The sequence below is a fragment of the Adiantum capillus-veneris genome, chromosome 19 (assembly GCF_014529385.1).
Source record: "Adiantum capillus-veneris isolate H3 chromosome 19, ASM1452938v2, whole genome shotgun sequence".
Taxonomy (NCBI): domain Eukaryota; kingdom Viridiplantae; phylum Streptophyta; class Polypodiopsida; order Polypodiales; family Pteridaceae; genus Adiantum; species Adiantum capillus-veneris.
In genome coordinates, this window is record NC_140949.1 from 71,173,913 (window position 1) to 71,189,200 (window position 15,288).

Sequence of the window (15,288 nt, forward strand, 5' to 3'; positions counted from 1 at the left end):
AGGCAGGGCTCAATGGATTACTATGCAGGTTCAGGGTGGCCTTGTGGGTTTCTTGAACATCTATGCGCCCAATGTAGCGAGTGCTCGTGCAGAGTTTTGGTCACAGATTGTTGAGTCTCTGCCCCAGGCAGATCATTGGTGCATAGGAGGGGACTTCAACATGTTGGAGGACCCTTCTGACAGGATTGGTGGCAGCCATGCTCCTGGGCATGGAGTCGAGTTGGCAGCTTGGGAGAGGTTTTGTATGACTCTGAGGGTCTCGGATACATGGCAGCACTCTGGTTTTGTGAGGCCCCCAAACACTCTTGCCTTCTCTCGATCGGACCGCAGAGTGGGAGGAGTGAATCTATCGCGGATAGATCGCTTCTACACTAGTGACCAATTCAGTGACTTGGGAGGATCAGTGGGCATCCTGGCAGGGACCTCCTTCTCGGACCATGCACCAGTGATCCTCACAGTGGCAGACAGGCAGAGGAGTGGGAGCACGATGCTCCGCATCCCAAAGAGGGTCTTGTTGGACTCAGCACTCAGAGAGAGGGTAGAGGCTCTCTGGACAGAGGGCATGGACAAACAGATTCTCCTGTTGACAGAGTGGCCTCAGGCCTAGCTCAGATCAGCCATTTTTTTCTTCAGGAGTCTCTAGCTCGCCGGGCTGCAGCGAGAGAGGCGGAGCAGCGTCTTAGACGGGGCATTGCTTCATTACGGAGGATGCAGGAGCAGCATCCAGACAGTCCTTGGTTGGAGGAGCAGTTACAAGAGGCTCGACAGGAGCTTGCTAGCACAGAGGAGAGGTGACATGAGTTTGCTTTCCACCGACAGGCATCTCAGTGGACTCAGGTGGGTGACAGAGTGACTGGTGCTTTCTTTGAGCCAGTGGGACCTCGGCACTCGCATGCCAAGGTCAGTCAGTTGAGGAGGCCCGACGGGTCAGTTGCTTGTGAGCCCGAGGATATGCGTGCAGTTGCTTCTGACTTCTACCGTGAGTTACTGTCTGCAGAGCCCCAATCAGAGCGGCATGATGCATGCAGGGAGCAGGTTTGGGCACAGATACCTTGTCTTGTGATTGAGGAGATGCATCAGAGGCTAGAGATGCCACTTCAGCTTGAGGAGTTGCACACGGCTCTTAGGCCCTTCCCCTGTGGTAGCTGTCCAGGTGAGGATGGGTTGACTCCCAACTTTTTCTTGGAGTATTGGGACCTGCTTGGCCCAGATCTCTGTAGTGCTTTTCAGTACATTTTGCACATAGGAGTGTTGCCTGACAGCATGAGTGAGGGCCTGATTTACCTCATTCCCAAGGAGGGTGGCTCCTTGGATGAGATTCGACAGTGGCGCCCCATCACCATCCTCAACTCAGCCTACAAAATTCTTGCCAAGGCTCTAAGTTTGAGGATTCAGCCACTTTTAGAGAGCCTTATACATGGGACTCAGACAGGTTTTGTCAAGGAACACAGTATCCTTGACAACATCTTTATTTTTGGGAGGCTTCTGCCCTAGCACGGCTCCGTGGTGAGGACCTCATGATTCTTCTTCTCGATTTTGAGAAGGCATACGACAGAGTTGACCGGGACTTTCTAGAGGGCACTCTACGCAGGATGGGCTTCTCAGATGCTTGGATCAGAGGGGTGTCAGCCTTGTACAGACAAGCTCACAGTCAGGTACTTTTGGCAGGAGGTAGAGGTGATCGCTTCATGCTTACACGCTCGGTCAGATAGGGCTGTCCTCTTGCCCCCTTTCTCTTTCTGTTCTATGCGGAGGCGATGAGCAGATTTTTGGTGTCACAGCAGGTTGGTCTACGGGGCTTAGCACTCCCTATTCGGGGAGATGCGCTATTGGACGCTGAGTTTGCCAATGACTCAGCCTTGTACTTAGATGGCCATGAGGCCAATCTTCACAGATGTGAGCAGGCTTTGGAGACCTTCTGCTGTGCATCGGGCGCACTGATCAACTGGAGAAAGACTGTGGCTTTCTCGGTTGGTAGTGCTCCTGTACCAGATTGGATGCCAGGAGAGGGTTTCAGGTGGATTCCCCCAGGGACTACAGTTCGGTACTTGGGTTGTCAGGTTGGTTTGGACTTGTCTCCCGAGCAGCAGATTGCTCCCCTTCTCCTCTCTATCAGGAGAAAGTTGTTACATTGGAGCTCAGCACGACTTTCTCTGGCTGGCAGAGTAGTAGTTGCCAACCAGGTGTTGTTGGCGACTATGTGGTACATCACTTCCTGCTGGATCTTCTCGAGTTCTTGTGTCAGCCAGGTAGAGAGGCTGATCAAGAACTTCCTTTGGACAGGACGTGACACTCAGATAGCCTGAGCCAAGGTGGCTTGGCAAGTCATCACGCTTCCTTGTTCTCAGGGAGGGCTTGGGATCATTGATCCAGCACAGCAGAGCAGAGCCCTTCTTGGGAAGTTCATCGTTAGAGGACTTCTTCCAGGTGAGGAGCCCTGGAAGGAGCTCTTGCTACAGCGGCTTCGTGCCAGGGTGCCTCAGTGAAGAGGCCCTTGGCAACCTTCAACCAGATGGATCTTTACAGAGATGCGCAGAGTTGGTTTGAGCAGGAGACTGGAGAACCGCTTCGCTATGAGCTTGCTTTGATCTGGGGAGCTCTTGCGGCGAGGCCTGGAGCAGAGACAGCCTACTTGCACGGAGGAGCGCCTACGACAGCCCCTTGTTTGGAACCCCATGGTTAGCACTCAGAGAGGCCACTTGGTTGGTAGTCGGCCTCATGTTTCCTCGGGTCCCAGGGCAGCAGGTCCAGCGCGCTCTCTAGGTGACTGGCTAGAGTTCACAGGTTTGTCAGAGGAGGTACAGGGGTTCCAGCTACACGGCATGAGAGGGGTGCAGAGCATGTGTCAGGATATCTCAGAGTCAATTCCAGCTGAGTGGCTCACGCCTCTCGAGCCAGTAGCACCCCGATGGATGGGAGCCTTCACACGACTGGAGGTTCTCATCTCAGTCAGGGCCTGCTCAGAGACTGTGCCAGCCCTGTTCTCTGAGCTGCAAGGTGGGGGACGACTATAGCGAGTTGCAGTAGAGGCCCTGCAGGTAGCAGAGTACTGTTTTCAAAGGATCCGAGTAGTGGGCATTTGTGGGAGGACTTGCGTCATAGACCCTGACCCAGTAGCTCTTGAGACTGGACACTGGAGCCTGGAGGTTATGGGCTTGGGAGTGTTGTCCACTGGCACGAGTACAGTGGGATCCTGGTGAGTGGCTATGGAGGAACCCCTTCTCTTCTGCAGACCACCCAAGAGTCTCGTTCTTTCAGTACACTGTTCAACTGGGACGTCATATACTAGCAGCACAGAGAGAGGCCTGCCCCGCTGCAGCACGTCATTGGCAGGAGGAGGGTCTCACAGGCGAGTTCTTGGCAGCCTTTTGGGAGAGGTTGTGGGACTCCAGACAGCCGAGGCGAGTCACTCAGTTTCAGTGGCTGGTCGCACACAGAGCTACAGCAATAGGGAGCTGGCTGGTGCATAGTGGTCTCTCGACCGCATGTGCAGCTTGTGACCATTTGGTGGAGAGTCAGTGTCACTGTATTTGGGACTGTCCCTCAGCCCAGCAGGTGTGGCTACGAGTTCTTCGGCTGATGCCTGCTCTCTCCACGGCTCGACAGTACACTTGGGGGGCAGCGGCTTGGTCCACCCTCACGGGCCCGGCACTTCAATTTGAGCTATCTTCCACCAACAGGATGATAGTGATGCAGGGGGGGCGACCTACACTCCAGCCTGCTACAGAGCTTACTCCACAAGGAGTGGTGCAGTGAGAGAGAGGAGTGTTGGGAGCTCATCAGTGGCCTGACACTTTGGTTCATCTAGCGGGCCCGCTGTTTCCTCATCTTTGAGGCTCGCCCTGTGCCACCAGCAAAGACTGTTCGTGACTTTTGGCTAGAGCTGATCCATACTCTCAGAGGACAGCTTGAGGGACTACAAGGCAGCTCCGACCGCATGCGGGAGGGCCGCGAGGCTTTCCGTCGACTCTGGCGCCTTGGGCCTTTCTACACCATAGTCCAGGGTGTGCTCAGATGGCACTACCATCCACCTGTGTGGCTCTTCTCTCCTCCCATCTCTTGATTTAGCCTCATTGTATATATGCTGTTTTTTCATTGGGAGAGTCTCCCCATCATGTTTGTTGTAGCCCTCTCTTGCAGAGGTGGTTGTAGCCCTATGGGCAGTTTTCATGAACTAATAGAAGGATCTTTTTCTCGGAAAAAAAAAAAGAAAATAGGTGAGCACGCAATAGAGACTCGGAGCAACACTCATCTGAAAGCTAAACCAAGAAGATGCCATGGCCCATCGTAAGGAGCTCCAAAATACTACCCTCAGAGCCTCCAAGTGCAAACCGAAGCCACTCACTGACTCTTGGTGGTCACATGGTAGGGCTCTCTCCTTCACGATCCAATCCGTGTCAAGCTAGTATAGCAAGTGGAGTGAGTCCCCTCATGCAACAGGCACTGCACCAATCTTGACTATTGAACACTTATAAGCTCCCCACCAAGAAGCTCCTTATATCAGAAGATTCCAAGACAAGATCTTTCTCCTATTTGATAAGTCGGCATCGCCTCCTCCAAATCTACACTTCAAGTTTTTGTACGTGTGTTGCTATTGATTTCTCGCTTGGAGTGTCCATGCCTGTTACAATAGCGGGCCCTTGAGAGGGCTGACTGGGACCCCATCGGGTGTCGTTCTCCTCTCTCTCTCTCTCTCTCTCTCCCTTCCAGACCCTACCAAGCCTTGCCCAGCTACAAGCACTTTCTTTACACCTGAGATGGTACAAAGGGCCATCGACAGGATGAAGACTGGGAAGGCATATGATCATGACGGTCTAGTAGCGGAGCACTTTATACATGCCAAGGATATGCTGATGGAGGTTCTCGCAGTGTTGTTCAATCGTGCCATGTGTGAGGGATTACCTGAGACTTGGAGCCTGTCTAATATTGTGCCTATCTTCAAGGCTGGTGACCCTACAGAGCCTGGGAACTACCGCACTATTATGGTTGGACACACATTGGCACGGTTGTATGCATCTATCCTGGAGTAACACTTGAGTAATTGGGCAGAGGGCGAGGGTGTACGAGCGAAGGGTCAAGCTGGCTTCAGGAAGGGTTTCTCCACTCTTGATCATATTCTGACACTCAGGGCCATCATTGAGGAGGGCAGAGCACATGGGAGACGGATCTATTGTAGCTTTGTGGATTTTCGTAAAGCATTTGACATGGTACCAAGAGCTCGATTGATGCACAGATTACAGGAGATGGGGGTGCCCATAGAGGTGATTTGGGGGATTATGGCTTTGTACAGATCAGTGATGGGACATGTACGCACTCCGGAAGGGGTATCTGATTAAATTCACTCTACTATTGGAGTGAAACAGGGCTGCCCATTGTCTCCTACGCTATTTGGTATGTATGTTGATGAGGTGTCTGATTACATCGACAGAGAGGGTGACAAAGGTGCACAGCTGGCAGGGACGTGGATCCCATTGTTGCTTTATGCTGATGATATTGTTCTGATATCTGATTCACCAGAAGGTATGCAACGACAGTTGGATGCACTACGCAGTTTTGCACAGGATAGTCGATTGTGTGTAAACCTAGGTAAAACCAAGGTTATGGTGTTTAACACCACACCGCAATGGGTCAGGAGATCAGTACCTACTTTCAAGTATGGTCAAGAGACTGTGGAGTATACAGATGCATACACTTACCTGGGGGTAGTCTTTACTGGGCCGAGATTTTCCTTGAAAAGAGCGGCAGAGACTAGACTAACCAGAGCTGGTGCAGCTCTAGGAGGAATGGAGAGGATGTGTTCGCAAGTTCAGTTCCAGGAACCCAGGACAAAGTTATGGCTCTTTGATACTCTGGTTGCCTCTACTATGTTATATGGGGTGCAGGTTTGGGGACCTTTTGTAGGCCAGAGGGTTGGAGGCGTATGGAGAAGCCCCTGGTATCTATGATCTCTCGGCTGATTAGAGCCAAGGCTTCCGTACCGCATGATATCATTCGAGCGGAATTAGCTGCTCCCCCTATGGTGACTGAGGCACTTACTAGATCAGTCTCCTTTGTTCACAGTCTGTGGGATACTACCAGAGACAGATATGCCAGGATGGCTCTAGCGTCCTCCAGACAATTAGCTCTTAATGGGGATACATCATGCTGGTATGCACAAATGGCATCATGGTTTCAGACACACGGTTTCACCATGGACAAGTTGCCTCCTTTTCAATACTCTCTACAGGCACCCTTGAGGTCTTTGACGCGGGTAGAGATTAATAGACTCATTCGTCAGGATCTGATTCAGCTGGACACGAGGAGGACATGGATAGAGCCGATACAGGAGTTGGGCACAAAGATGGCTTTCTATAGAGAGCATTTTCTCCACCTCACGGAGGATGGGTTTGTGATTCGACCTAGCTATATGGATAGGCATCTTTCTCATGGTGTCCGATGTGCCATTGGCCAGATACGCACGTCCTCACATCAGCTCGAGATTGAGACTGGCAGATTCAGAGGGACACCAGCAAATAGCAGGATATGCCGCTTATGCCATCTCGAGCCAGAGACAGAGGTACACTACATATGTCATTGCACAGTGTACTATGAGATACGAGGCCGTTTTCATTGTCTATTCAGAGAAGGTTTCGGGCCACTATCTAGGGTCATGAGTTATGAGGATCAAAGATGTCTTGGGCTATATCTACTTGAGCTACACAGGCATAGAGAAACTTTACTGAGGAGAGCTGAAGAGAGACAACCCCAGAGACAGATCACAGATTTCTTTACACTAGATACTGTACACCCAGAAGAACAGACAGAGGAGCAACCAACAGTAGAGAGGTCTACCCGCACTACTGGCATTCTAAGAGACCGTGCATTGGAGCTAGGGAGATCTAGACGACCCCGATGGAGAAGAGGAGCTACACAGTTTCGAAGGAGGCTACAGCAAAGGATTCGAGCCATACTTTTTCGTCGTCCAGAGTGCAGATGAAGATGGATCTCTATGCAGATAGATTTCTACTTCCCTCCCAAACACATTGTATAGCTCAGTTCACACGATTCACGCCTTTCGCCTTTCACACCTATCCGCTTAGTTTAGGATTCCGCAATATTTATATCTTGTTATCCCTAGTTTAATTTATTTTGTTAATCTGACTTGATATCAGATACACTGCATTGTAACTTCCTGGTCTCATAGGTCACTTTGGCCTTTTGAAGACGTTAATATAACATTTCATTTCTCTCTCTCTCTCTCTCTCTCTCTCTCTCTCTCTCTCTCTCTCTCTCTCTCTCTCTCTCTCTCTCTCTCTCTCTCTCTCTCTCTCTCTCTAACAAGAACCATCATTTGAATTCGTGCTAAGTAGCACGCATTCAAGCAAGAAAAGAAGTAAAGATTTGTGAAAATGTAAAGTCTAGATCTTGTCAACCATTTCAATTCCGTTGCACCTTACAATACTTGGACGGGGGAAAGATATTTAAGCTGCTTTCCGGTGCCATGTAGCTTCTTAGATTGATCAAGGTCCTCAGGGGGATTGCTTTTTGCCTTGATTGTCGCGATCGTCGTATAAGGCCCTTTGTCTTGCACGGTACGTGCGTTGTTCCATCCTTCTGGGGGTACCAATGGAGTGTAGATCTTCAGCAATGATTGCAGATTCGATCATCCTTTGAAGAGTATCATGGAGAAACACCTTCATACTCTTTCGAAGCTATGGTTGGAGGCCTGCTTTGAACTTTCGCATCTTTTCCTCGTCAAAAATCTTCATGAAAGGGGTGACTCTCAGAAGAACCAACCCATACTTGTCAACATAGGCAGTAACTTTCTCATGTTCCTTCTAGGCGAGCCAGTCCCATTCCTTCCAGATGTCCTTCTCAAAGTCGGGCGGAAAGTATTGTTCATAAAATTCACTTTGAACTTAGTCCATGTTTTGGCTTGAGTACCTTCTCGAATCTTGGCCAACCACTAGTTGCTTGCCGTCTCCTTGAGATACATCCCAAAATGACGTAACTTGGATTTTTAGGTAAACTTTCCATTGGCAAAAGCAGCTTCAAATTGTTTGATAAAAGACAGTGCCTTGGAGATATCTCTCCGTCCTGTGTAATTGTTAAACTTGAAGTCCTTATCACCCGACTTGAAAACCCGCATCTTGTGGTGATGTCCTCTCTCTCTTTGGGCACCCGGAGGAGCTACTACAACAGGAGAGCTCGTCACCTCACACCAGAGGCACACAGATTGACCGAGCGACCGAGCTAGGGAGATCCATACGCCCACGACTACGGAGGACTACACAGCATCGACGGAGGCTGCATCAGAGGATTCGGATCACTTTGGCCCGACATGCACGACGCCCGATCAGGCTTTGACCATGGAGGAGATTAATGAGATCCACCAGCGCGATCGATGCTAGATCTTTTGTGATTTAGCTATCCCACCTAGCTACTTAGCTCACACCTAGCAGTTTAGGATTCCATAGTATGTATTTTGTCATTTGTCATTTTTGTTATTCTGACTTTGTATCAGATCCACCATATTGTAACTTTCTCGTCTCATAGGTCACTTTGGCTTTTTGAAGATGTTAACATTTCATTTCATTTCATTTCATATCTCTCTCTCTCTCTCTCTCTCTCTCTCTCTCTCTCTCTCTCTCTCTCTCTCTCTCTCTCTCTCTCTCTCTCTCATGTTTCTCTTCTACAGAGTTGCGTTTTTCTCTCTCTAGTGTTTTTCCCTCTCTTTAGAATTTTTGCCAGATTACCCTCCCTCTCCTGTGCCTTAGCGTTTTTGCAAGTGATTGCTCCTAATGGGTCCTCTCCTCATAGTTACCCGGAACTGGAACAGGGAACGGGGAACGGGAGCAGGAGGGTCTAGAACGGGATGGGAAGGGCGAGGAGGGGGGGGGGGGGGGGGGGGGGGGGGGGGCGCGGAACAGTCCACTAAAGTAAGGCTTGAATTACCTCCATTCAGCTTAGTCCCAAATCAACTCCTGAACAACCCCAAACCTGCCCTCAAACTGCCCCATATATGTCCCCCAAACTGCCCCAAATCTACTCCCAAATGCCTACTTTTGCCCGTTCCACCCCGTGTTCCGCCGCTCTACCTCACGTTCCCTCCCGTTTCGGAACACAATTCCAGTTACACCCTGTTTCAGAACGGCATTCCGTTCACGACTCCGTTTCAGAAACAGGACTCGTTCGGAACACCGTTTCGGAACGTTTGGGCTACGTTCCGCCCGTTCCTTGTTACACTGTCTCTCCTACCCTAGACGATTCTCCTATTGTGCATATCCTGCAAATCTAGGAGATCTCCACGACGGGGTTGCTCACAGAGGTTCCACGTTCGGAGGTTGTTGATGTCTACCATTGGATCTTGCGTTTTGCAAGTTGCTCCTACTGTGTCCTCTCCTGCCCTAGGCGACTCTTTTATTGCGCGTATCAAGCAAACCTAGGAGATCTCTACGACGGGGTTGCTCAAGGAGGTTCCACATTTAGGGGTGGTTGTTGTCTGCCATCGGATCCAAGGGATTGTGCACTTGCTGCTGCTGTTTTAAATCATTTCCGTCTATTATCCACTGTCGCTTCTCACAATGCCATAGTGAAGATGTCTCCGCAAAATGTCCGACAGAATGCCAACGGTGAGGACATAAGCCCAAGAAGCTCCTCACGTTATGCACATTCTGTTAATGTAGGCCAATCACAAATAGCCGCAACCTTTGTGGAATCCCTAGGAGGAAACAATGTGTCCCATTCTCGTAAAAAGCACTCCCTTCTTTCCGTTGATCACCAATCTGTGTTCATGCCACGCTCTACACACTCGTGTCAGATGCTCTCTATGCTATGCTTCAAATTTAACGAAACAACAATATCATCATAAAATGCATACTGTCTATCCTCTCAAAACATCTTGTCCAGACTCCATCATCCTATAGAACGTTGCAAGAACATTTGTGAGCCCAAACGGCATCACCAAAAACTCGTACAACCCAAAGGACGTCCTAAGCACCTCACAGTTGGGTGGGATTCGAGCGACTCTTTTCATCATTGTGGTTGACACCAAGTTACAAAGACAAAGTTTTGACAGCTTGGAATCAGCTTCAAAGGCCGGAGAAAGACACTCTTCCAATGTACAAGTAGAGATTTGGGACACTTTTCTACCTATAGCTTCTTTGAAGAGATCTCTCAGAAGGCGCAGATAGAGCACATTGTTGTGGCGCTAATGAACTACAGAGCTATTGCATGAAGCACAAGTCCTACAACATCTTACAGCTTATAGACCATGTTGTGGATATTCATTGCTCACAAGCTCGTTGACTTTCTTGACGGGTGCTTCGATATCCAAGTCAACACATACGAGACTTCTAGGGGAAAGAAGTAGCCTAAAGAGTAACAATGGGCACGAGGACATCCATATCACGCCTCTTGAAGGGTATGATGTTCTCTTGGGGATTCCTTGACACCACAAGGACAATGTGTTAAGTAGAAGATCGAGTTGAAGAATACCAAAGGCAAGGATGTCGTGAAACTTACGGGAAGTCACTCCCTGTTGTATCAATCTCGACCATTTTCAAATTAATGAAATCAAGTAATTTGCTTGCTCGATCTTTGGTGAAATTAACGATTCAAATTTGTCAGAGTTAAGGGTCAGAGGGTCTCAATTTCCTACACTCCCAAGCGAATTGTTTCTCAGAGGGCTTTCCTTACCAGATGACGAGTACTCACATCAATGATATACTTGATAGATTAGGGGGGTTCTAGTAGAATCGATCTTAAAAGTGGTCATTGCACTGTTGAATAAAAGTCTACGCTTTGTTCGTATCTGTGAATCTGGAAAAACTATCAAACTTGACAATTTGTCCGCCATCTTCGAAATCTTTCTTAGCCCTTCTAGGCTCCAAGCAATCATCCAACGTCCACCACAAGATATGGCTTCGTCTCCGTCTAATAGTCATTTTAAAAGCCGGAGGAAATGCGTCGTCTTCCTCGTCCTCATCTTCATCTTTGTCCTCGTCTTCAATGTCCTCAAGATAATCGTAGCACTCTATGTATTTACGAGGCACGGCTGTCACGTGACACATCCAACCCTATGTGTCTGTAGACAAGCTACAGCATGATCAAGATTCAGTCAGTCTAGATTTAGAAGTGATTTGGAACTTTTGTGAGTCTATTCGTAGACCGTGCATGCCCAATCACTTAGTGTAGATGCATATCCTCTGGTTGCACACACCATGATCATCAGTATTCCCATCAGAATCCATCACATTCCATCAGGGGAATTTTCCACTGCATTTAGCCTATTTTTGACACTAGTATGGCCGGCCGCCTTCGGCGACCTCTCTCTCTCCCCCTCTCTTCCTCTTTATCGCGTGCAACTGGGCTTTTTTTCGTTTTGGACTTTAGCCTTCAGGTCGCACCTGCGACACGTGTAAAGGGGAGCCCTTCCGCCATATTATGTTAGTAGATTTTTCACTTATTATTTTTAAGTGACTTTTGTTGGAAAGTAGGTAGGGCAAATTGAGTAAGTTTGTATATAAGCAAACCTAGACTAGCACTAAATGGCAGAGGCAACAGGAGCCAAGCTCAACAGACAACTTCTCAGCAAGACCACTCAACGGACTTTCCCTCCAAGCAAGACTCATCCCTCTAGCGTTTTCTTCATCAAGCGCCTTCGCCATCCACTGCATCAGCTTGGCGTTTTTGCTTCAGGACACCATCGCCACAAACTCCATTCCCTAGCGTTTTTTAAGAAGCCCAGATCCTAGCGTTTTCTAAAGTCTGCAGCCCTAGCATTTTGGACATTCCTAGCGTTTGCAGATTTCAGCCTTTGACAGTTTTAGGCAGCGTTTTCAGCAATGAAGCATCTGCCTATTCAACCCCTCAAAGAGTAGCAGATTCAGCCGGCAAGACCATCAGTTTTCAGCCTTAAGAAACCTCAGTTTTCAGCCCTAAACCTGCAGATTTTCAGTGACAAAGACCCACAAAAACAGCCCCCAAAATCAGCGTTTTTGGACTTGTAGCAGATTTCAGCCCATAGCGTTTTTGGACAGCATATAAAAGATTGCAGATTTCAGCCCTAGTGTCGGTGTCGTCATCCCCATCGTCATCGCCAACATAGCCTAGATTGCATCAATCTCATGCATACAGTTTGTACCAATTTGTGCAATCATAAGAGACCACTCTCGCCGACGAGAGTGGGGCCTTCGGAGGAGGGTTTTACGTCTCTGGTGTCGTATCTCTCTTCTCTCTCTATCTCTCAGTCTCATACACTTGCACGCACAATGTCCATTCACTTTGTTTGTGATCATAGCATTCTCTCATTAAGAACGGAAGGCTCTCCCTTCCATAAGAACAAAAGGAACCTTGAGCACAGTTCGGAGCACTCATCTTTAGCAAAGCGCAAACATTCATTCCGTTGCACCTAACAACGGCTCTCCTCTTCCATTGCCTGAAGAACTCCTCTTCTTCCTCATTTGAGTCGTCCAAGTCCTCGTCGAGGTCCACTACATCTCTATGGTGTTTCCCAAGAGCGCCCCCTATTGGTGTCTCGAGAACCAAATGCATCAACATAAGCACCTTTTGCCATCATGTCGGAAACAGCTAACATTGATAGAAGAGTTTGAACCCTGTTGGTAGATGCCTTCGACTTTGGCTTTGCTTTGACCTTCATCAGTATCTTGGATTTAGGGTTCATTGTACCTTGCCACTTCTTGAAGATTTCTCCTTAAGGAGAAGGAAATGTCATGTGCACGCTCGCTATGTGTGCTGCGTAGACATACTAATATACCTAGATGAATCCAGGATGTGTGCTACGTAGACATACTAAACCTACTTCAAGAGCCAAACAATGTCTGTTGAGCCTACGGTAATTAATAGCAGCAATTTTGTAGGCCTATTTGAACGAGCTACACCTCAAGACAAGTCCAATAGATTAGTTTTGATTAGTCGGAATTCTCTTTGCAAACTGTTTAAGTAAAACAGAGGTAACAAGAGACAGGCAAGTGAAGTTGGTGAAGAAGAACCTCCGAAAACAGGCAACGTAAAAAACCCACAGAGGAGCTATGAATGATGCACACCACAATATGCGTGTCAGCTCAACATCCAAACCACGAGCATAGGGAGAAAGACCGACTTTTTGCGAAAGCATGGAGAGCAGGAAGAGATAATACAAAGAAAAGGATGCTTCACAAATGAGAAGGCACGGACTATTCTATGAGGAGAGAGTTGTCCTTCATGACTTGAAGGGAACCTGATTTTCCCACTGATTATCTCACAAGGATGCAAATAGGCCAGCGTAGAGCACGCCGAGAGTTTTGCAAGTAAGGACGGAGGAGAAGAAGGGATTATAGAGATGGTGGGGTGCATCCTCATTTTCACCGAAGCAAAGTGGTGTCATAGCCTTTTATTATTTTTAGGCCGCCCACATTGCTTAAAAAACCAATTGATATGTGTCATTTCTTGATCTATCAGCACAATTTAAATTAGAGTCACTGTTTAATCTTGTGCAAGAGTAGCCATTTACACAGATTATCTGCAATAACAAAACTTTACCTACTTCTTCAAAGTCTGGGATCCACTCTAAAGAGCCATCCATACTATTCTGATTGAAGCTTGAAAGTTGTTTTGTGCGCCGGTAAGGAGGCTCCCAAACAGGCATGACAACTGACCGTGGAATGCTAGGTTTTGAAAATGAGACACCTTCATCGAGCCATTCAAAGTCCCACACCTTGCCACACCTGTCAGCCCTGTCCTCTTCGTGGTCAAGAGCAGGAACCAAATATTTGTGCTCAATGCTCTCTCGTATACTTTCAGGCGTCTCTTTGGGCAATGCTGGAGGCTGTTGAACATAAGTTTCTGGCAGTTCAGTGCTTGATAGTATGCACACAAACTTTTGATAAGACTTAAACAATCTTGTGAGAGCATACACAAAGGGTACCAGTATGAAGTCCGGCAAGGAGCTGAAAGGAGTGTCTTTCCTAACCGGCGGCAAAGGTTCAACGCGCAAATGCCCAGAATGACCAGATAAACATAGTCTGAATGGAAGCTCACCCCCTGTTGGGTAGTTAACGCAGCGAAAACGTGTTAATGGTGAAGAGAAGCTCCCATGGAAGAGGGGGAGCTCGACTTACCAATTTGTGGCGAAGAGCTGTCCATGGCAAACACGAAGCGTTTCTTCTGTGCTTCAAGCACCCCGGGAAAGGCAAAACGTCTAATTTGATGTTTCACTGAAACGAATTTATAAAATGGCCTGCCTTTTACGTTATCATTAAAAATACATTGTGAATGCTTCACTCAATCTCAAAAATAAAAAACCTCAACACACTTCTTATAAAGAAACAAGAAAGGGCAAAAAATCTATATCAAGCTAATCGTTATTTTCTCAACTCACATCAAATTTCGATCGTCTAAGATTAAAAATTGACCCCCCCCCCCGCATAGTCCTTCCATTGAAAAGCCAACAAGTCACATATATGCGTATTGGCACAGCCATTAGGAATTGAGTGAATGAGTTTTTGTTTACAATTCAGCTTGATTGGAACTACTACTTAAGCTTTTTTTGATTGGGTCCTATTCTTGTGTGTTGTAGTTTCCCGCTCTTTATTCTTTTGGTTCATGAGAGGTTAAGCATTATCCTTTGACATTTAAATCAAGTTTTAAAATCACAAACTCCAAGTATGGTAAGATGCTAACCCGAGGCGGTCACTTATCAAAAGCTTCCTATATCACGTGCGTTCAAGCGGTTATGAATAATACCTCAATATACATACTATATTTACACTACGTGCCTATTTAAAAAAAACCCACCCCCCTCTGTATGTATATATTTTGATCTTTTAATAATCCTCTCCGGTTAACTCACGTGATAGCATACACATTCTAAAAAGTGACCGCCCCGGGGATGCTAAGCTCAAATCAGGGTCTTAGATAATTAAGTATGGTAAGATGCTAAGCTCAAATCAGGGTCTTAGATAATTAAGACTCGTCTCAACTTAAAATGCCAATACTAATTGTCTATTAGATTGCCTAAATGCCCTTCCAATCTATGTAAATGAACTTTCCACCCATGTTTGCTATTAGAAAGATTATCAACCAAAAAAATGATTGAAATGTTATTCACAATGTGTGAACTGAGATAACATGAACTCAGGCACTACTTCATGCATCACAAGAGCACATACACAAGAAGTTTTGGACAAATTCTCACATTGTGACTTACCTCAACATCGTGGCTTCTGTGAGGGAGGCACTGCATACCTAGCTAGGTACGATTAGGGATAGAGGATCGCCAAGCCAACGGTCCCCTACCCCCAATCGTAC

At 47.6% G+C, this 15,288-nt stretch overlaps 1 protein-coding gene across 2 annotated transcripts in view; it reads right to left on the minus strand.

Annotated features, from left to right (window-relative positions):
• The window catches only part of LOC147434214 (RNA helicase, ATP-dependent, SK12/DOB1 protein), a 233,370-nt gene extending 219,180 nt beyond the window's left edge, over nt 1-14,190 (minus strand). For both annotated transcript variants that reach the window (XM_086490776.1, XM_086490777.1), the window contains exons 1-3: nt 14,100-14,190; nt 13,907-14,022; nt 13,526-13,807 (exon numbers count right to left, since the gene is read on the minus strand). In XM_086490776.1, coding sequence (XP_086346902.1) covers nt 13,526-13,807; nt 13,907-14,022; nt 14,100-14,124 — 423 coding nt within the window. In that variant the 5' untranslated portion in view covers nt 14,125-14,190. The remainder of the gene's footprint in view (nt 1-13,525; nt 13,808-13,906; nt 14,023-14,099) is intronic.
• Between the last annotated feature and the right edge of the window lie 1,098 nt (nt 14,191-15,288).